Here is a 23,188-nt window from a genome sequence, read left to right as displayed (position 1 = left end):
CGGCGCAGATAAATACCGGGGTCGGCGTTAAGGGCGGAATGTAATTTGATTACGCGCCGCGAGATATCGGAGTGCGACTGTCGATTCGAGATTGTTGTTTATACCTTGTTGTAATTTGGCCGATTTGTGTTTTCGGATCGCTTTTAAAGCGAGGGTAGGAAGTGGAAATTTGTTGAGGGTGTACTGGCAATAGGGGTGCTTTGTGGAAATGTTCAATCTGTAAATCTGGTCGAATCCCTTTCAATGGTAGAATTAATATTTTAACTATATTCTTGAGGATCTATGACGGTAACATTGTGTCAAAATATCAGGCTACACGAAAATTGCAATTTGATCTTTTTTTTAAAAATCATTTCGTAATTTTATTTACCAATTGTAATGACTTGTTGCCAGACAAGTGGTATTAACACGACAAGTCAGACAAGTGGAGTAGGTGAGTCAACGCACGTAGAAATTGCATGATCAATGGTCAAGCAAGTGGTATAGAGACTGTCTATGGTTCCACAAAGAGAATGGTGATTATGTATGTATGTCGACATAGGTAGAATAGAATTGATCTACGCTTGGACAAGTGAAACAAGCACAAGCTATAGTGAAACAGGTAGAATAGAAGTGATCAAGCAAGTGGATTAAGATAGCTTACAGTCAGACAGCTAGAATAGGTATGGTATATGATGCTCCAAGTGAGATAGTGTTATTTCATGTTCATGCAAGTTGTATTAGGGGTGATCTTCAGACAGGCAAGCACAATAGGGACTGTGGAATGAATTTACTCACACCAGTAGAATACAAATGCCCCGGAGTGGAGTGGGTAGAGAAAATAGCCTCCAGTGGACTAAGATCGCATATGATCAGACAACACATAAATTCAATTGTAAATACTTAGACGGCGGATTTTATGCGTTTATGGAAAACGTGGGTAGGCAAAGTTCGAAATACTTGAGAGATTAAAACAATTTAAGAAAGTCTGTCTTTTCCAATAGCTCATTTATTTATTTTACGACATGAGAAATTCTTACTTTTCCATACTCTACGACCTCTTCTATTATTTTTATTGTATATATCTAGCTATAGCCTTCCTATTCCACGCTGTTTTAAATAGGGATATGCATGATACAGGGTCAGACAAGTGGGAAGGAATGTGTCACGGTCGAACCAAGTAGAATAGCTCAGTTTATAGTCATACATCGAGAATATCTGCTCTCTGTGGCCAAATGCGTAGAATACAAGTGGTCTACTATAGTCAGACAGATGGAATTCATGCAATTTGCAATGTTTGTAGACGAGCTTCGAGAAAGTGTAATAAAATAAAATCTTTTCGACAGTAGTAACAGTCTTTGCGGATCCGACATAAATTAAAATCGTGCCAAATTCTGTCGAATTTAATATTCCAGCATTTCTTGAAAATTTTCTGCACCCATAATTACATAAAGATCCGCAGTCCAGCGATGACCTACATTTAGACAAATGGTAAATAAACCGAAAAAATGTGAATTTAAACATTTTTAATTTTAATTTGCCCAAAGACACCACTTTTGCATCAAATCAAACACAGCTAGGGAGGTTGTCAGAGGGGTGTCGAAAAAGGGCGACCGGGACAAATTTATGATAATAGTGGCAGCGTTGTTCCCAAGGCCGGGTAACGCGTCGATTAAGCAGCCACTCGTCGCGCTGTCGTTCCGCGCGAGTAAATCTCCGACTCGAGAGATCACTCGAGGTGCTTTATTTCCCATGGAGCGCGTTCGTGACGCTAACAGCCCTCCCGCGAGGGGAAAACTTGGTTCAAGGGGAACACAATCTCTCCCCTCCCTCTCTCACCCCTCTCTACCTCCTACCACTAAACACGTCCGTTTCGATTCTCGCGTTAGAAAATAAATTCTATTATGAATTGAAGTGATCGGCCGACCGGATAAGCCGCGCCAATGATATTATAAGCGGCCGTATTATATTGCGATCGTTATCGGTCGCGACACGCGATCTCGCGCGCCGGTTTTTCCCCTTTTTTATTTTCTCCGCGGTGTTTCGTTTTTATTAGCTACAATCTCCGACCACCCTCTCTCTCTCTCTCTCTCTCTCGCTTTTTCTCTTTTGCGTTTTCTCTTTTGCTTTCTCCCTCGTTCTTTCTCTGCCGCGGTTTCTTCGCTCGTGCTGAACCCGCGATGCAGTTTGCAGTTTGCCGAGCGTGATACGCTTTACAGAAATCAGACGTATGACGAATGACTGCGCACCCTCCGCGCCGGGGGAAAATAATCCACTACCCTCGGATTGTTCGCTGCAATATCGACTACGCTGCGAACCGTCCTGCGGCGCCGGAAATACGGTCTGACAGCGGAGACAGTTAACGATGATGTTTCATTTCGCCAATTATCTTCCCACGATTTATACTGTGAAATTGAAATGATTCGCAACTGGGAAAATTATAAACCAACTGGGAAAATCGATGTACAAGACTGTATCCTGAAATTGCAAGACGAGCAAAAAATAATAGAAACGTTTTAGAACATTCTTACATTGCGGGTCTAAAGTACTAGAACAGTATTTTTAACCCTTAAATGCAGTGTTGGATTTTGTGTTAACATTTTTAGCCGCGCCATTTTTAGTTTACAGAAATTGTACAGTTTCACAGAAAGTTTACAGAAATAAATTGTTGCTGTAATCAAAGTTAGCAAGGAATTAGGTAAGTGGGGTCCTCAATGGACCCCACGTATGCATTCGTGTTCCTAATATTTAGTTTACCTATGCACTCAAGGGTTAAATTCCTCTAATTGTTTTTACCGTTCCAGATAACACCCACGCATCTTTCTCTTAAAATGCAAAAATCGTATTCGTAAAAATTCGAATTTGAGTGGGGGTTTGTTCCGGGAAATGCCCAGGGAAGTTTAAATTGAAATTTGCCATTTACTTAAGCGGGGCTTGTCGCGTGATCACGCGAGTACGCGAAAGGGTCGCTCGCGCGACATTTCGCTTGCCGATTCTCCGTGACCCCTCCTTTCCCCCTCCTCGGCCCCTCCATTCCCCTGTTTTTGCCGCCTTATCGTGTCTCGGGGCTCGGTTTAAAGCGCGCACGAGCGAACGGTTACGGATAAACGGCAATTACTCGCGGGTAAACCCGGTCGAATCGCAATTATCAGTGTTTACCGAAATAGCTGGTTGCCGGGAACACTTTACGGAGGCGCACGGTTCTCGCTCGATAAACAACGGAATTTATTAGGTTGCAGAGCGTGCGTCCGTTACCATCTTCGACAACAGCGAGTGAAGAATGGACTGGCCTAAAATCACCCACCGGGTAAACGCCAACGCTGGCAAACAATGACAAATATCGCGTTCAACAATGTATTTCTGACGAATTTTACCGGTTTACCGAAATAAAAGGCAGGGTAAAACAAAAACGGGGTAACCAAATTTTTTTATCTAGCGTTTGTACCCATCTGCGCACCAATCTCCAGAAAAACCGAAACATCTGGTTGCCATAAATTCTAGTACCTATAGCGGTCCCTTTCGTGCCCTTTTTTTTCGTCTGACCATCCCGGCGTTATGCCCCCTCCTAAACTTTTCGGAAAAATGTTTCTTAAGGTCAGTGTTGTTCGAATCGCGACAGAGTGAACATCTCCGAAGGAATATTTCAAGTTTGCTGTTGCTTTTGCAATTGACATGAAATTCGAGATCTAGTGATAGTTGTGATTTGTGCTGAAAAAAGTGAGTTTTAATTATCATAAATCATATTCCGGTATTCAATAACATTATTTTCGTACGAAATATGAAGAGAAATTATATTTGTGTGGTCCTGATAACGTTAGATTTGTGCTGAAAAAAGTGAGTTTTAATTATCTTACATCATATTCCGGTATTCAATAACATTATTTTCGTACGAAATATGAAGAGAAATTATATTTGTGTGGTCCTGATAACGTTAGATTTGTGCTGAAAAAAGTGAGTTTTAATTATCATAAATCATATTACGGTATTCAATAACATTATTTTCGTACAAAATATGAAGAGAAATTATATTTGTGTGGTCCCGATAACGTTAGAGCAATATCAAAAATTGTACGGATTTCTGCAGATTATAGTTTCCTTCGTACAGAGTATATTTTATTTGGTTGCATCATAGTAGCTTCACAAACTAAATTTAAAAATTGTGCAATATCTATTAGCATTATTCTAATGAATTCGCACCCATTAATCGTGCCTTCAGAATATCATAAAAATTCGAAAACCAGCTTCCTCAATGGTTGACCCTCCGAGATAAAATATCCGAGATACGATACATTCTCATCAACGAGCCCCGTCAATCCCAAATGAAAAATCCTCTCGCAAATAAAAAAGCAATCCCGATTCGAACTGTGCATCTCCGTGGACGTCTCCGTTTCATTATAATCTGCGTCATATCAGCGCATCGATTTTAAGGGGGTGTTCTCGTCTGGAGCGTCATTTCGAGTATTGTGTAAACATTTTCCCAAGGAAACCGGGACACGGCAGTTTGTATCGACATTTTGCATACATATTATCCACACTCTGTACCACAGAATATAATTTTTCCAGGTCAATATGTCAATAAATGTTCAATTGATTCACCGTATAACTCAATGTGAAACGAGGATACTGCTAGTAGTCACAATATCATCGGAGATACAGTCTTTTCTCGATATATGTCGCGAATACCTGGCAGATAAAAGTCGCAGAACTGTCCCGACTACCGCGGGGCATCTCGAGAGTCCTCGAACACCAAGGGCTGTAAACATTCAGCGTGCAGGAAAGAATATTATCTCCTGTACGATTCTTGTCACCGGCAAGTCCCCTTTTGGTGACATGTATCGAGAAAACGCTGTGATGCGTATCGGTGAGTGCGCGGAGGTTACTGTCGACCTCAGGGCCGGGAAGGGTTGAAGATGTTGTGTCTCTTGAAGACTTTCTTCAGGTTCTGTTCGGACGGTCGCGTTTTCCGTCTCGTTTCCTTGTCCGAGCTGTCGCGACGCACGTACGGCCCTGGCCGAGCCTCGTTAAAACTTGTTTACGACTGGTTGTTTCAGTTTACGAGCTTTTACGCGAACTCGGCGGCTATCTACCCCCGAAGAGCATCGCGCCGGCCGACATCACGCCGCTGGTGTCGAGGCTGCTGAGGGTGAACGGCGCTCCTCTCTTGGACTTCTACGTGGACGTGGATCTTTACGATCGCTCCAGGTCGTCCGTCTTCCTGGACCTGCCTACCAAGCACCACGAGGACGTCTTCTTCGCGGAGAACCTGGTGAGTCTTCTTCCACAGCCGCCTTCTCACACACCGGTCGCACACGTTTTAGTTTTAGCCGCCCCCGTAGTCCCCTACCGTCTCGTTGCAGTCTTATTGCTAGTCGTCTACCTGCGTAGCATTAGTCCCGTGAAAATCCCGTCGTTAAACGGTCGGCTTAGAGTGTCTCACCGTCTCCATTGTCTTCTCTCTTTTGCCAACACCTTCGGCCGAGCAAACGCTTCGGTTTTACGCGACGGTTTAGGGGTACTCGGATTCTTAGGGGTTGCTGCGTTTCGGAACGCGCGAGTAATAGGTTAGGGGATTCTGGGAGTGGCCGCCTGGGATCGTTTTGATTAGGGGAATCTGCCGGAATGGAGCGCGGACACTTTGGGAATTTAGGAGAGTATTGTTTTGAGAGGGAATTCTCAGTCTAGGGATTTTTATTGTTTATATTTCGGTGGGGATGTGTAAGAGATTTTTCACCGAGTGAAAAATTCTGAATTCACAGAGTTGTCAATCCTTGTGTTCAACATTGATCAAAATTGTTTGAGAATTTTTTTAAACGGTCTAAAATCATTTGAAATTTTCTAAGGTTCATTGACTGGCAGATCGGTTCACGTATTCTTAAAATTATTCTAGAAGCTTTAACATCCATTGTGGCATGTTCTACCCCCCATTTTAGACGTTCCGAGATAGTTCTGGATGTTCCAACTTCATTTTAGAATCGGTTCACACGTTCTAATATCACTGTAGATGTACTAAAATCGCTTTCACGTATTTTGAAATTAGTTTAGATCTTTCGAACTTGCTGTACACGTTCCAACTTCGTTCTATTCGATGTTCCAAAAATGCTTCACCTCTTCCGAACTCATTTTAGATCTTTTAGACTCGTGTTACATCTTCCAGAATCGTTTTAAATGGTCTAAAATTGCTTTACGTGTTTTACACTTGTATGTGTTGGACTTGTTCTACGTGTTTTTAAAATTGCTTTAAATGTTCGGACAATTGTTGTACACGTTTCAAAAATTGTCTTAGATACGCCGTAATTGCCTTAGTTCTTTTCAAAGCACAAACAAAAGCACTTATTTGTTCGGATACATCGGGTGCCACTACTTGAATACAATTTATGCGCACTGTAATGATATTGTTCTGTAAAACGTGGACAACGAACCTCGTTAAATTTCGTTAAAAATAATATTGTCGTGTGCATCACTTTTCACGTTTCTTCGTCGATTAAAATAAAACGAGTAAAACGTCGAATAAATCTTGTAAAACGAGTATTTCTCTTCATATGATTTTGTTGTTGAGCTTGATACCGGTGGATTTCGCCGTAATCAATAGCGGTGAAACCGGTGGCGCCCATGTGTTCCATCGCGTCACCATAAGGGGGCCCAGTAAATCTTGGAAACGTGGCCCTCGGTTCTTATTCATCGATTCCCTGGGAAATTAACGAGCGGGATTACCTTGTTCGCTTCTGCTGTCGAGACTCGGGGGGATGAATACTTCTCTGGCCGAGGATGGGCTACGCGCAGGTTAATAGATAGCGCGCGTGTTTCACCGTGGAAACCCGCCGGTTAATTCCTCGAGAAAACGTGCGGCCGGTTCTGGCCCGCGCTCGCATAAATCGTGCCACGTGCTTTTCGGCATTTGGTTTGCTTGGAATTCCGCCGCGACATTTTACTCTCGACACTTGAATGCGTTCCCAGCTACGTCCACTCTTACGCGTTTCTTTTCAAATCAAAGCCTACTTCTATATACGGGGTGGTTGGTAACTGGTGGTACAAGCGGAAAGGGGGTGATTCTACGGGAAGAAAGAAGTCGAAAGTATAGAATAAAAATTTTTCGTTCGAGGTTTTGTTTTCAAGAAAATCGAATTTAAAGATCCGAATTTAAAGTAGAATTGGTAGGTTATGATCAGACGCAGCAGACAATTCCTATCGAATAACACGCGCATTGGCTGCAAGTTCAAACTCAATGTTCTCGAAAACGAAGGTTCGGATGATAACATTTTATTCTATATTTTCGACTTCTTTTTTCCGCGTAGAAACACCCCCTTCCCGCTTGTACCACCAGTTACCAACCACCCTGTATATCAACCATTACTAGGAAGATATTTTTAACACTATGCATTTGTACCATGCATTCGGATTAAGGGTGCTTATTATTGGGGTTAGTCCGGACGGATTGGTTAAGGGGGGTTGATTAATGGGGGTTGCTCCAGATTGGTTAAAGGTGATCGGTTAACGGGGGTTGATTAATGGGGGTTGGTGGTTCAATCAGATGGTTAATGGGGGTTGGTTTAAAGGGGTTGATTAATGTGGGTTAATCCTACACAGATTATATAAAGGGGGTTGCTTAACCAGGATTGCTTAAAGGAGATTAACGAATAGGGGTTGAAGCAAAGGGATTGGTGAAAGGAGAATGATTAACGAGAATTGGTGCAAGCAGGTTGGTTAAAACATTTGTTAGGGGGTTGATGAATGAAGACTGATTATAGCGATTTGAGTAAAAAGGGTTGGTACAAGGGGTTGTTTAAAGGAAGTTAATCAGAGGGGGTTCATTCAAGGGAATTGGTTGGAGGTGGCTGATTAAAGTAGGTTCGTTAACGGGAGTCGATTAAACGGGATTAGTTCAATAGGGTTGGTTAGAGCAGAGTGGTTAAGCGAGGTTGGATAAAGGAGGACGAATAAATAAATTTGCTTACAGAAAAGTGACGACAGCGAATCGATTAAAAATGGCTGATTCACTGGAATATTTAATGGGAGTTAATTGGAGGGGGTTCGTTCGAGGGAATTCGTTAGAGGAGGTTGATGAAATGAAGTTAATTGGAGGAAGCTGATTAAATGGGGTTCATTGATGGAAGATGACTAAATAATGAAAGAAAGTTGATTAAATGGGGTTGAGAGTAGTAAAAGTTGACTGGAAGGGTTGATTAAACGAGGCTGATCAAAATGGTCGATTAGAAGGCATTCATTGGGGAGTGTTAGATCCGATTAAAATCGAGTTAGAGCAATAATTAATTTGAATAGTTTCTTTTTTTTTTAACAAAACGCATTTAGCTTGCGTTCCTTCTTGGTGTCGGCTAGTTTCGAATCGAATGACAATGCAGATGCGAGTTTTTCCCGTCGCATTGTGCGCTGGCAGCCGCTGCGACAGCTTGACTCCGTCGACCCGGCAAAAACATCTTCATTATTCATAGGGACCGCTTAATACCGGGCTTATCGGCGATTCGCGAGCCGGACCGAGCGCACATGGTGCGCCGCGTTAGATCGATGCACGGTGAAACAGTGGACGCGAGGAATGCCATCGGCGTTTTTAATGTTTAAATGTTTGCGAAACGCCAGCTGAAACTTCGCCGAATCTGTTCGCCGATAGACAAAGGATTCGATCGAACCCCCAGCGATACTTTTTTGCGAACGTTTCAACGTTTTGATCGACGAAAGTATCGGCCGATTTTATGCATTCACGACAAGAACGAGTAGATGCGATCCCAGAAGGATTTTGAAAAATTTCAAAATACGGATATTATTGTCTAACTTATTCAAGTCACTGGAGGGAAAAAGACGTTTCCACTTCGTTCCTGTTTACTGCAACCGAACACGCCCTTTTTTAATCCTTAATCGTAGAATTATTGCAATTTTATATTCTTACGTTAATAACAGACACCCCGTGTTTGGATCTGTGCCGGAAGGAAAGATGTTTTAATGGGAAAGTAATTGTCGGCCATTCTGTGAACGGCACAAAATTCGCCGTAATGACAATAATAAAACGGGAACGAGTCTATAGAACGCGAATCGTAAGGCCAATCACTGGAACAACGCCATATTTCTGCACCATAAACTGCACGGAGGAATCAATACTCATGCCACCGGACCATACAAGAAGCAGTAACGCTGAAAACTTGCTGGTACAGTTTGGAACTTTGTAAATGATCGCGAAGGACCAGGCAGAAAATAACTATAAAATTGCTTACGACCGAGTTACTCGAAAAGTTTGCGCATTGAGTCGCGCATCGATCCCCTGCGACAACTTTTTTAACAGACCGCGGGATCTTTAAAAATTCCGTAACTACGGCGGAAACGCATAAAAGTCGTTCCACGTGGCACATTCTATTCAATCCTCGTTGCAAATGCATTCTGGAAAAGAAAATTTTGTACGCTCGGGAACCGAGAGAAATCTTATATCGCATTACTGTTAAGTTACTAAATTAATTTAGGAGTTGTCCAGTGCAGCAATTCTTTCGTGTCGGTAATTTACATTAAATTGAGGACAATTTATTTTTATCAGTATACGCTATTTTATAGTGCGAAAAAGTGTTGATGTGCTGGAAGATAAGTTTTTGAGATCTGTGCTTATCATCTCCGTTAACAATTTTTATCTGTTGCAAAATTTATATTTTGGAACTTAAAAGTATAGTTTTATATTTCATGGTGCTGTTGAGGTGCTGAAGAATAACTTTTCGAGGCCCACGTCTCTCCGTCACCTAAATTAAAATTTGATAGGAAAATTTTCTCGGAAAAATGCATATTATTTTGTGAAAGATGAGAATATTGATGCACTAAAGAATGGGTTTAGGAGGAATTAGTGTAACGAACGTTGGAGCACAGCCGGGGGGTTAGACAACAAATAGTGGGCTACAATCCTGAAGATACTGGTTCCAAATACAACATGGTTGCAAGGAAGGGTACGTCGTCGAAGTTCGCAACTTTTCAGCCGTCGGCGATGGAACTTCGATCCCATGGAGTACGTGTATCGGTCTTCTCCAGGAGAGGAGGAACTACGTGACGGGCATTAATTATTCTTCCGGTTCTTTTAACTGCTTTCAACCGCCATCACGTTCTCCGATGATCGTGTCCGATAAACCGGCGGAGGTGGTCCTCTTCAAGCTTCTTGTTCGTCGTGCACGAGTTACGCGAACGATCTCGGCCTCTCGGAATTTATGGCTGCGCTCGAACCGCTTTTGTTGAACCATTGAAAATTTAACTGAACGGAGTCAAACAGAAACAAACAGCACCCCAAGAACAATATGTTGCGTCGAGCTGAAGTTGTGCGGTACCGAGCGACGTAAAATGGAAGTGGATCGAATTATATAGAATCGATCAGAAAATATTTTTTGGAGCTCATTAAGCATGATCAAAGTTGATCGAGAGACCAAAACTAAATGGCACACGTTGCGTTCAAACAACCACTATTCGGCACACATGGGATTCGCAACAAAACCGAAGCAAAAAATGGTACATAAAAATTTCCAACTGCATCATAAACAGAAGACTCTACTTTACAAATTCGCATTAATTTCATCTCCCAAAAAAATTTTCTGTGATCGCTAGAAATGATCAAAGTCGATCAAGCGTCCAAACGACCACTCTATGGTACACACGAGACTCAGTGCAACAAAATCGAACCAAAAAATGGTACATTAAAATTTCCAACTGCATTCTAAACGGGAGACTCTAATCTACAAATTCACATTAATTTCATCCCTCAAAAAAATTTTCTGTGCTCGCTAGAATTTATCAAAGTCGATCAAGCGACCTAACACCCACTATTCGGCACACATGGGATACACAGTGCGATAAAACCGAGCCAAAAAATGGTACATTAAAATTTCCAACTGTATCATAAGCAGAAGACTCTAATCTACAAGTTCACATTAATTTCATTCCCCCCAAAAATTTTCTGTGCTCGCTAGAAATAATCAAAGTCGATCAATCGTCCAAACGGTCACTAATGTCACACATGGGATTCACAGTGCAATAAAACCGAGCCAAAAAATGGTGCGTTAAAATTTCCAACTGGATTCTAATCAGAAGACTCTAATCTACAAATGCACGTAAATTTCATTCCCAGAAAAAATTTTCCAAGCTCCATAGGGCACTTTAAATCAACCCCTCACCGAAACCAATTGTCGTCGCTCCATAAACCGGGCGTTCCACAACTTGCAACGTGCACCCTCGCCGAAAATCTTGCGGATCTAGAATCCGCAAGCATGATCATCCCCATAGAGCGGTAAGAATAAAGCGTGTCGGGGATGGTCGAACGAGAGGGATCCAACGTCGACGGTGTGTCCGTCGTTCTCGCTCGCCTAACGGGCAGGCGGAAGTGCCGTCACGACGACGTCCGCACTCTTTTGTCGAGCTTAAGTATTAAAGTCCCCACGGCCTTGAGCCGTTATCACAATCGTCGGGAAACTTGCCGGACAAAGGGGGTTAGGTTGACAACGGGGGACACACCGGCTCGCTGACACGGGCAGCGTCACGGACCGTTGCCAGAGCGTTGCCAACGTTGGCAGCGGCCCGCGGGCAGCCCCGGGCGATTGTCTGAACGGATCCTTTCAACCGTTCGCTCGTTTCAACGGGGGGGGGGGGGGGGGGCTTTTGTGAAAAAGTTCCGCGGCCCGGGGAATTACAGCCGAGGTTAATAGGAGAGCACGGCTTTAATTTTTTAATCCCGTAATTAATTCCCCGTACGCGCGCTACTTTTCTCTCGGTCTCTCTTGTCCCTTTCCACGTTCTACGCCTCGTTCTCCGACAATGGCCCATTCGAAACGAAAAAAAGGATCCCGGGAATAAGATCTGTTCGAAACTGCATTTTCATGGATCTGCGCGGAAGCGCACGGATCTGCACAATGCGCGTTTTCAACTTTTGATACGCTCGATTGGCCCTTCAGGGGTCTGTGGGCATTTTTTAAATAGCGCGCCCTTTTCGGTTCCCCCGGAATTCTTTTATTTAGACGGATGTCCAATTTGGGAGAAATTTGATTGGAAACCTCGCGAAGCTATTAATTCGCGATGGAGCTTATGGTTTCTTGCTGACTGTCAGCGAAATTGCTGTAGACTCGCACCATCAAGTAGAATATATTTTTTCTTAGATTCAGAGTTACTTCTTCCCTTAACCCTTTGCACTCGAGTGGTGACTCTGAAGCACCACTAGAAATTATTGTGGCATTATTTCCAAGAAATTACGAGAAATTTTGCGAAATATTTGTTACATTACAAAATTTGTATTTAATAGATTACTAAACATTCGAATATTATATGTGGACATCGGATCAGTTTCGTATGAATACAATAAAAATATTCTAAGACGGAAGAAAAATTTAGTTTTAGAACGAATATAGCGCCGAGTGCAAAGGGTTAATATTTTTAACGAAGGAATTAAATGTTTCCCTTATTTCAAATCTTACTGAATGACTATTCCAGTGAAAAATTTATGAAATTGTTTAATCCTCCCGTGGAAATAAAACATTTCCCACCAGTTCTATATTATAGAAAATCGATCAACGAACGACACAAATATTTCTCTCTCTCTCCGAACCGTACTAAACACTCGAATCATTCGAATCATTAGAAAACGCAGAACCACAAATCAACGCGAGCTGTTTCCATAATCCGCCATAAATTGCCGCACGCTGTTTCCGCAAAATAGTACAAATCAACGCGCGGTGTTTGCTCTCGAGCCTCCATAAATTGACACAGGTTGATTGCACAAATCGGTATGTGCAAATTGAGAGGTACCGGAGCGATCGTCGAATCCGAAAGCTCCGGGAAGAAAAGCTCGAGCGGCGGCGACAGAGAGAAGGCAATCAACCTGCAGTCTTTAATCTGAAAAGCAACCTGCTCGTCCTGGGCCAATAAGCTGCCCTAGCAATTTCGTCGCAGCTCACTCTCGGCCCTGTAATTAGCATCCGCAATTCGTCGGATAATCCGATTCCGGTCAGATCGTCGCCGACGAAAATCCCCGGCGTGAAATTGCCGGTCGCCACACCTCGAGCTTCTTTCGTCAATCTCCCCCACCTTGCCACTACTCTTCGCTGCCTTGTCATTTGCTATCGTCTCGGAGCCGGTTCTGATTCGCAACTAATTTACTATCAAACTTTAGTCCCCCGCCCGATCAATAATCGATCGATCTATGCTACTGATCGGTGCGAGGCCACAAGAATGCTCTTGAGATTTATTATACAGTAATATTTGCCCACTTTCAAAAAGAGCCATGAGTCCTGGATTTTTCTGAGAAGTTGGAACAATTAGTTTGCTAATAACGCGGAAAAGAATTTTTTTAAAAATTGCAATTCCTTGGAACTACGGAGAAAATAATAAAAATAACTTTTGGGCTTTTACTTTTTGATGTGGGCCAATATTGAGAATTTAAAGAATTAATTTTTGCAGATCCGAAGCAGTTGTATAATATATAATATAATAAGAGAGAAATATTGAGGGAGGGGGGAAGGGTTATATAAAATTACGAAAGCCCACGCAGGCTTTCTAAGTGGAGGCAAAAGGCAGAGCAGAAGTAGGACACGGTAATACGATACTGTCAATCATAGTATCAGTTACAGGCATTACCCAACAGGCACCACGTGTGCGCATACGTTCATAAAAAGCGTGCAAATATTTGCTCCGGCGATATACGTATGCGCGTCGACGTCGTACCGTAAAGAGCATGTTAATATAACTGGAATAAGCAGAAAGTTTCTGCAACAACAGCGTGTCAACACGAGCTTGGCACGCTCGATAAATATTGGTTCGTATCGTTCCGCTAAAACATTATTATAACGCTTTCATTGCGTGCAACGAGTCTTTGATAAATACAAAAACTGCAGCGTAAAGAGAAAAGTGAAAATTACGGTAAATAAGGTGAAAGAAAAATTAAATAGCACACGGTGTATTAACAGAATTGTTGACTCTATCCCGTCGTAATTAATTGCCTTTGGCAAACGCGGTCTTAAGCACGGTGAAAAAGGAAACAGAAAAATTGAATTAAAATGCAACAGAGGAAAAATCACGGTGAACTTAAATAGCACAATTTATTCACAAAATGGTTGACTGTGTGCTGGCTCAATTAGTCGTCTTTGACAAAACGGAAACATACAGTTTAAATCGAAATAAAACTGAGGAGAAATTAAAAGGAAGCTTAAACATTAAAACAAAATAGATACCGGATTAATTTCTGAGCAGTGAACGAATCGTCGGGGATAATTATTTACATTGGAAGAGAATGGAATGAGACAATGAAACAGAGGTGTACGAGAACGGGATTCAGCAGCTAACAAGCACCGCTATCATTATTAAATTCCCTCGGCCCGTGGAAATGTAACAGAATTAGAGCTAACTCTTTACCTCGGTGAACGCGGGGGAGGGGAAATTCTTTTTTTCTAACGGACGACAAGAGTCTCCTAGCGTGCTTGAAAATTCCAGCAGGCAAACAACCGAGCATCCAGGTCGCTCTCTCTCTCTCTCTCTCTCTCTCTCTCTCTCTCTCCTCGTTTCATGCTATTAACTTGCTACGAATTAAAGATGCCTGACCTTACCGTGTTGCCATAACAACAGTCGCTAATCCCCTCCAATTGTTTTCGCTAAACAGCGAACCCCCATTCCTCGCAACACTGCAATTCGCGAACAACATCGCTCTAATTCGCACATTGACAATCAGCGAATTGCGATACAAAGTTGTCACACTTTTCGATTATAGTGCTTCAAAACAGTAAAAAACCGAAAAAGTAAATTTTGAGGGATCGTTGCAAAAAGGGGACTCTACTTTCCATATTCTAGATAACTTTATTACCGAAACAAAATTCCACCCAAATCGTATCAGAACCGAACGAAAAAATGGCGCATCAAAATTTCCAACGGTATTACAAAGAGAACACTTTGATCTCCTAATGGGCGTTGATTTCTTGCCGAAAGAAAATTTTCCGAGCTCCTCAGAGCAACTTGAATCTACCCCTCTTACCTCTACCTCAATTACGCGAGGTGCGATTAACGGCGAAACGTCACGGATCCAACGATCGATCGATCCCGCGAGAAGGTTGCTCGTCGCCGTGTGGATCATGTTCGGAGCTGTGGTCCGTTATTCATCCGCAACAGATTCGTCACGGGACGCCATTGAAATTCACCGCGGCGCGGAGAGTTTCGCGAATCGGGGTGCGCTCCTTGCCGACTCGGGGCCAATATCGGATTCGACCCTCGGATACTATCGAACATGTGCTCTCGCCGGCTGCTGGCCGGATTGAAATGAATACGCGTGAACGTTGCCCCCCCCCCCCCTGGGGACGGCCCTGCCGCCGCCATTACGGGGAGCCTGCGATACTATACTCGCCGGGAACGTAATAAGATCGGAAACGCGCCTGCTGCGGAACTGCCCCGGACCCGTATCGTATCGTTCCCGGAAAAACGCGGCAATACTATGATACCGTCGCACTGTTGCTCCGCCGAATCCTTTATTGAAAGCCACTGTTGTCGCGCTAGCCTGAATTCTGATACTCCAAAATATGGTTCCTCTGAATTTATGCTTCGCCGGGAAAAGGGCTTCACGTTTGTCCGAAAGAAGAATTAAAGACGCCAGTGTAAACATCAGGCTAGTTACTTTGCTGCAATGAAATGGTACTTGTGGATGTTGTCGGTCAGTGACAAGGTCATTGTACACATTCCTTGCACACATTCCTTGTTGTACACATTCCTTGTACACATTACTTGTTGTACACATTCCCTGTCGTACACATTCCTTGTTGTACACATTCCTTGTTGTACACATTCCTTGTTGTACACATTCCCTGTCGTACACATTCCTTGTTGTACACATTCCTTGTTGTACACATTCCTTGTTGTACACATTCCTTGTTGTACACATTCCTTGTTGTACACATTCCTTGTTGTACACATTCCTTGTTGTACACATTCCTTGTTGTACACATTCCCTGTCGTACACATTCCTTGTCGTACACATTCCTTGTCGTACACATTCCTTGTTGTACACATTCGTTGTTGTACACATTCGTTGTTGTACACATTCCTTGTACACATTCCTTGTTATACACATTCCTTGTTATACACATTCCTTGTTATACACATTCCTTGTTATACACATTCCTTGTTATACACATTCCTTGTACACATTCCTTGTTGTACTCATTCCTTGTACACCTTCCTTGTACACATTACATATACAAACTCATTGTACAAGTTCATTGTACACATTCCTTGTACACCTTCCTTGTACACATTACATATACAAACTCATTGTACAAGTTCATTGTACACATTCAATGTGCAAATCCACTGAACAAATTCATTTGAAAATGCGGTACATTGTGATGACGTATTTCTGAACGGAAGGACACTGACTGTGCTAAACATTTATGCACCCGATTAATTTTACACATTTTTACATACTGTGAATTTTTTGGTGCAAGGAGTGAAGTAAGTTTTAAAGTCAGAGCGTGCCAGATGTTTGCACCGAGGAGTCGAATATTGTTCAGAAGATAGCACTTTGAAACTACGGCAGAGTAGTATCGTTCGAATGGAGGAAAAGTGCGGGAATACTGCGGGCCATAGTTCTGCCGAATCCTTTATTGAATGCCACTGTTGTCGACAGTCAGAATTCTGATGTTCGCTCGCCCGTGGAAACCTGAGGGATGGTTTCGCGTTCGACGCCATTTTACGGGCCGTTTTATGGCGCACTGTATCCGCAGGGAGTGCAGAGCGACGTCGGCCCGTGAAACTGCTTGTGCTCCGGTGCTTGCGATTCTGATTAGTGTACTGCGGCTGTTTATGCTTTTATGGGACTCCATGACACTGCGGAGGAATCGAGGTTTTCGCCGAGTCAATCTTTTTTCTGAGCACGTGAAAAGTCCTGTTATCGGTAAAAAAATATTTTCTCCTCTCGAATTAAGGGTTGAAGAACGCTTCTGTATTTTTCCGTAACGATTCCCCAATTGTTGCAATTTTGAAAAATTGTTGGTTCTTTATCGTATTCGGGATATATTTTAAAAATTCGTGGATGAATAATTTTTTTACTGCCTGATTTCTCAAGCGTTCCATGAAACAATATTTTTTCTTGTTGAATCGAGGTTCAACGGAGGTTCATGAATTTTTTTGTAAAAATTGTTGTACTTACTGCGTTTCAAAAAATTTTCAAAGTCTTTGGTTTCAAAGTATTTGGGCGATTCGAGGATCTTCTGCAGAGAATAAAATGGTACAAACAGAAGTTAACGAACAACGAAAACTTGAGAATTGTGCCAGGTTCCATTGGTACCAAAGTCAAACAAAAACGTCCCCCGGAAAATGATAAACACGTACACTCCGGCGAACGTCATCTTCGGAAGTGAATGTGCAAACGAAAGGGGACACGGGAAATCTACATAAATAGAAGAATTCAACTGTTTTCTTGAATCTACAACGTCTGTACAATATCCACAAGCAGAACGCACGATCCCGCATACATATGAACCCTGTTAGGACGTTGCACAAAGGTCCTTAGGTTCAAGGAAGACAAACGCATAAATCCAATTGCAAGACCGTGCATTGTGCGAAGTCTGGCAATTCGTTAATTACTGACGAGCGGATTCTGGAACTTCATGCAAATTGCTCTCGTGCGCGGTGGAAATTGAAACAAAAGAAAGTCGAAGCGAAATAAATAAAATTCTGTTGCCCGCCGCACGGTGCTCTGGTTCCAGTGAACCGAAAATAAAATTTATTAAATCGTTCGTTGCGCCCCTTTGAAATTGCTGCTTTGCGAAATTGATACGGGTGCGTACAATCAGGTACAATTCGATACAATGACATACAATTACGTGCAGTTACGTACATTTTTACAGAATCCTTTAAACACGTTTGCTCGCTTTTGAGAAAATAACCACTGTCACAGTACTCAAAATTTACACAAAAATAATTTACCATAACAAGGACTGGCTTCTCAAAGTACTACTAATTATTTAAACGAAACGGGATCAAACATATTCAAATTCTCACTAAAGTTATACATACCAGAGGCTGTCTACCGCTCGCTAAATCTACTTATTCAAGCAAGAAACGGTTAAACTTCAGCTCGGGAAACCAAAAATTTTTCACTTTTCTTCAGGTAATCGTGTAGATTTTGCCGAGAGCATGCCGAAAGTCCAAGTTTCAATCGTAGGAGATTGTTAAAAATTATCGGTGCAGTTATTCCCCGCTATTACACTTCTCGCGATCCGAGGGTCAGCCAAGAGCAAACCTCGGAAATAGAGCGATACAGTGAGCCGATAAGTATAGCGCGGGAAACAGCATAAATCGCGTCGGTGTTCGGGAACTCGGCCATCGCATCGGCAGAAACGAAGAAGAGGTTGTGGAAGAAGTAGGCTGCTAGACGCGTCACAGATAGAGCATAGAAGAGGATGGAGACACCGAGACAAAGCGGCGCCCGCAGTCGAAATACAGTGATGTCCAAAAGTATTCGCTTTTTACAGTGGGATAATGAAAATTGGTCCAAACCATTTGAGATTTATTTAGAGATTTATTTAGAGATTTATTTAGAGATTTATTTAGAAAATTATTCAAAAGTTTCTACTGGTCGAAATTTTTAAGAAAGCTGCTGGGCAATTTTTTAACAAGTTCTCAGCTGAATCATGAACCTTAAAAATGAAATATCTGGCAATTAATAAATTGTATTATATAAAATAATATATAAATTGAATATAAAGTTTAGTCTCTTGTGTTTTATTTTGAAATCAGGGGCGTTTGCAATCGTCTAGAAGTCGATTCTAATGTTTCAAACAAATAGAGCTAGCCTGGTTGAATTTCGAAGGCAGTCCGAATACTTTTGTCCAGCACTGTAGCTCTACGGTCCGGTTGGACATCCGCCAGGATCCGCGGCCGACACCGAGCATCCCCCTAATTTTCAAACCGCCCTCTAGACTTGACCTTGTCGCATCGCGTTCCTCGGACCCTCTATCCCGGTTCTATCCGTGTCCCGATCTTCTTTACGACGAGGGTAAATAAAGCGCGGTGTAATCAGCAAGCTCCGAGCGAGCTCAGAAGCAGAGCAAGATAGGATCAAGAGAAATCAGTTCTTCGCGCCGTATGATACTCCGGAAGTGTCTCCTCCGTTGCTGAAACTTCCGGGACCGCTTCAAGAAAGAGAATTAACCCTTCTGTGACACGGGGTTGTTGGAAGCCGAGTTCGGAGCTTTGTTTTACGGTTCTTGAAACGTGTAGTTGTTTCGGTGGTACAATCCTTCGATAAACTCCCTGCAACTCGGAATGGTAATGCAAAATTAAATTGTTATAAAATTGTTATTGTACTACACTTATTACGTTACTACACTACAGTTCTCTTCCGATATAAGGCGATGCCTCGGGACCGGCTTCCGTCCTATTTCGGATCAAGAGGAATTATTTTCTCATTTCCGAATAAAATTAAACGATTCCGAATTCCAAATTAGACGATTCCAAATTCCAAATTAAACGATTCCAAATGCCCAATTCAACGATTCCAAATTAAACGATTCCAAGTTCCAAATTTAGACGATTTCAAATTCCAAATTTAGACGATTCCAAATTCCAAATTAAACGATTCCAAATTCCAAATTAGACGATTCCAAATTCCAAATTAAACGATTCCAAATGCCCAATTAAACGATTCCAAATTCCAAATTTAGACGGTTCCAAATTCCAAATTAAACGATTCCAAATCCCAAATTAAACGATTCCAAATTCCAAATTAAACGATTCCAAATTTCAAATTCCAAATTAAACGATTCCAAATTCCAAATTCCAAATTAAACGATTCCAAATTCCAAATTAAACGATTCCAAATTCCAAATTAAACGATTCCAAATTCGAAGTTAAACGATTTTACGTCATCGCGTCGACAAGTGGCATCCAGTTCGGAGCACGAGCGTCTAAAAGCGCATCTAATGATGCTCTAGGGATGACGGTTCACGCAATGACGCAAGTCGCGCTAATTGTTCGAAAGCGTCGAGACAGAACGGCGGAATTTCGAAGGAGCCCTCGATCGAGGATCGCAGGATCTCTCGGATACACAGCGAGAAGTAATTGCTGTAGAATTGAGACGCGAGAACTCCTCAGCCAGAACGCTTTCGTTTCGAGAGGGTAGAATTTTAATCTCCTGTTTCTGCGCGTTGTCGTCTAGAGTCCCGGATTGTTCGCCTAATTAAAGTATCGGGAAACTCTTGATTTCGGGAGATACTGTCTATTCCTGGTTCAACAATTTTCTGAAATTAACGAGCTGTGTTTAGTTTATTGTTCCTGTCGGATTTTGGGGAAATCGGACACGAATGTTTTATACGAACGAATTTTTATACGATATTAGTGCAAAAATGATTCTACAATTTCTAAGTTCTTGGTAATCTTATTTGCCACAAAAATTTTTTAAGCTTCCTAGAAATGATCAAAGACGATCAAGTTGCAAAAGCGATCGTTACGTGGCACATTTTCTGTTGCGAATACAATAAATCTGCCGGAAAAAATCGTACACCGAATTTTAAGGAATTGTTGTAAAGTGGAGATCCTGTTCTTCAAATTCATAGCAATTTCAACCTTGGAAAAAATTTTTTAAGCTCGGCAGAGACGATTAAAGTCGACAAAATGGTCAGAAGGAACACTAGATGGCACACGTTTCGTTTAAAGTGTAACAGAGCTGCTTAAAAAATCGTACCCTAAGTTTCAAGGGCTTGTTGTAAAGTGGAATTTCCAATCTTCAAATCCATGTAAATTTCATCCTCAGAAAAAATTGTTTGAGCTCCACAGAAACGATTAAAGTCGACAAAATGGTTAGAAGTATAATTGCACACGTTTCGTTTAAAGTGTAACAGAGCTGCTTAAAAAAATCGTACACCAAATTTCAAGAGCTTGATTTAAAGTGGAGTTTCCAGTCTTCAAAACCATGTCAATTTCATCCCCAGAAAAAATTTTTTAAGTTCCACGGAAACGATTAAAAGCGGCAAAATGGTAAGAAGGGCCGATAAGTGGCACAGTTTCGCTCAACGGAAAGATTGAAAGAACAACCGAAAGGATTACACGGAAAGAGAAAAATGTAACAATGTAACAAAACTAAAACGGAAAGTACAATTTCCAATTGTCCGCGCACAGAGAGTAAACCGATTCTAGATTCGTATTTCGAGCACACGGCGCACTCGTGGTTCGTGCGACCATTCCATTTGGTAACGGGCGTATCGTTTCATTATGCTAACGAAACATCGATTATGATAATGCACGGGACCGATTGAATTGCGTAGAATTACTGTTACGCCTCGGCACGAAATGCGACCGCGTTCTCTCACGCCGTTATCCCGTTTGCTCCGAGGACCTTTGTAACGAGATAGCACACGCGACAGTAATTGGTGTCTGCTTCTAACGGGGCCGGGTGCGTGGATTAATTAACCGGAAGGAAACGGAATCGAGATAACGCGGGTCTCGATATATAACATTATTATTTTCAGTTCGTGAAGTAGTAATCGAGTTCCGAGTCCTCCGAACTCGCGTATTCGCGTCTTTCTCAATTTTCGAAGGTACACCGAAGCTTACTTTGCACTTTTGAGACGCTAAGGGCCCCTGTTAAGGTCGGGAATTAATTAGTGTGCAGTTGCAAATACCTTTTGGTAATTTTGTTCCTGCCGAAGCGAAGTTTGTCGAGCTGCTTTTTAGTTTAGAGTGCTCTACCTAGAGTCCCTATGGTGGAGATTATGTTTGAATTTATGGGAAAGCCATTGGCCAGTCATTTTTATTCAATTATTAACCCTTTGCACTCGGCGCTATTTTCAATCTAAAACTAAATTTTTCTTCCGTCTTAGAATATTTTCATTTTATTCATACGAAACTGATCCGATTTCTACATATAATATTTAAATGTTTAGTAATGTATTAAATACAAATTTTGTAATGTAACAAATATTTTGTAATATCTTTTCTAATTTCTTTAAAAAATAATGCCACAACAATTTCTAGTGGTGCTTCAGAGTCACCACTCGAGTGCAAAGGGTTAAGTTGAGAGATTCACAGATATTTTGTTTCGTCCTGTCATTTTGAAATTTAGGGTTCCCCTTCAAAAATAAAAATGTTGACCCAAAGTTAGGGAAAGTCTTCAGTTTCTCTAACTAATTTAAATTAAATTTGAGTTTCCCCTATTTTTGTCCCCTCTAGTAACAAAAATCTTGACCCAAAGTTAAAGAAAGCCCTTCAGTTTGCCCTGCAATTAATTTAAATGAAGTTTGAGTTTCCCCTATTTCAGTCGTCTTCAGCTTTGGGGTTCCTCTTCGACAATAAAAATCTTGGTGGAAACTTGAAGGGCGCGCTCGGTTTGCCCAGTAATTAATCTGGGTCAACTTGATCGCAGTTCACGTTCGAGTTCCGAGTCCGTTATCAAAGAACGAAGACACCTTATCTCGCCGGCAAAGCGCCGCCCCTGTTTACCTTTCCATCATTCTCCGAGTTAATTGAAGTTTAGCGAATGAACTTCGAGCTGCCGAGCACTCTTCGGGATCGTAAATCTTTACTTCACCGGTTAATAGGCTCCCCGCGCGATCACCTTTTTCCTCCCCGGTTTTAAAGGCGTTCGAAGAGCTCGGTCCGCTCTTCAGGGTTCACCGGGCATCGTTAAAATACCTCGTTAGCAACTATTTCCTGCACTGTCACCGATCTGCCGCTCGATCTCCGTGATTAATGAGACGTTCGCGTTCAGGGTCGCTTAATATCTCGCCGTACATCTCGCGCTACGAATCATTAACAAAATCGATCGGCCGCCGTGCTAATTGACACCGCGGCTGCTCTGTTTTCAGACGAGATTAAAAGAATTTAAGAACATCGATACGTGGATTCTCGCACCATGCGAATTATTGTATTCTTGAATAATATTTACAGTGATTTCTCCGTATATGTCGCAAAGATCTACGCGTCAAGTGTCGCGGAATTATCCCCACTACCGTGGCCGTATACCACTATCACATCTAACGCCAACGTTCATACCTGATACGCCGACAAGACTTCCAGGGACGTATCGCGTATAATGAATTTTTACGATCTTCCCGCGGCAAATGAATAAACAAACACCGAGGGGGACAGTTGCTGGTACCACGAACGACGCATCAGCGTCGCTCTTAATCAAAATCCTCCCACGCAAACCTAAAATATTCACCGGAACATAATTTCTGTCCCGGCGATCACACGTCGTCGTTCCGACGTCGACGCG

The 23,188-nt window shown here is 42.2% G+C and overlaps 4 protein-coding genes across 8 annotated transcripts in view; 2 read left to right on the top strand and 2 right to left on the bottom strand.

Moving 5' to 3' along the window:
- The window catches only part of Psr (bifunctional arginine demethylase and lysyl-hydroxylase PSR), a 175,134-nt gene extending 173,052 nt beyond the window's left edge, over positions 1–2,082 (bottom strand). Inside the window, exon 1 of the mRNA XM_076800892.1 lies at positions 2,053–2,082. The gene's annotated coding sequence lies outside the window, so the exon portion shown is untranslated. The remainder of the gene's footprint in view (positions 1–2,052) is intronic.
- Positions 1–23,188, top strand: part of Stl (ADAMTS metallopeptidase stall) — a 313,677-nt gene that overhangs the window by 156,761 nt on the left and 133,728 nt on the right. The window lies entirely within an intron of this gene.
- The window catches only part of LOC143361460 (dnaJ protein homolog 1), a 253,582-nt gene that overhangs the window by 151,205 nt on the left and 79,189 nt on the right, over positions 1–23,188 (bottom strand). The window lies entirely within an intron of this gene.
- Positions 1–23,188, top strand: part of LOC143361456 (neprilysin-1) — a 142,825-nt gene that overhangs the window by 70,858 nt on the left and 48,779 nt on the right. For all 5 annotated transcript variants that reach the window (XM_076800862.1, XM_076800863.1, XM_076800861.1 and 2 more), the window contains exon 6: positions 5,031–5,245. In XM_076800862.1, the coding sequence (XP_076656977.1) occupies positions 5,031–5,245 (215 nt within the window). The remainder of the gene's footprint in view (positions 1–5,030; positions 5,246–23,188) is intronic.

This window comes from Halictus rubicundus, chromosome 15 (assembly GCF_050948215.1).
Source record: "Halictus rubicundus isolate RS-2024b chromosome 15, iyHalRubi1_principal, whole genome shotgun sequence".
NCBI lineage: Eukaryota > Metazoa > Arthropoda > Insecta > Hymenoptera > Halictidae > Halictus > Halictus rubicundus.
The sequence above is the reverse complement of the archived record's forward strand: the minus strand, read 5'-3'. Positions and strand labels throughout refer to the sequence as shown.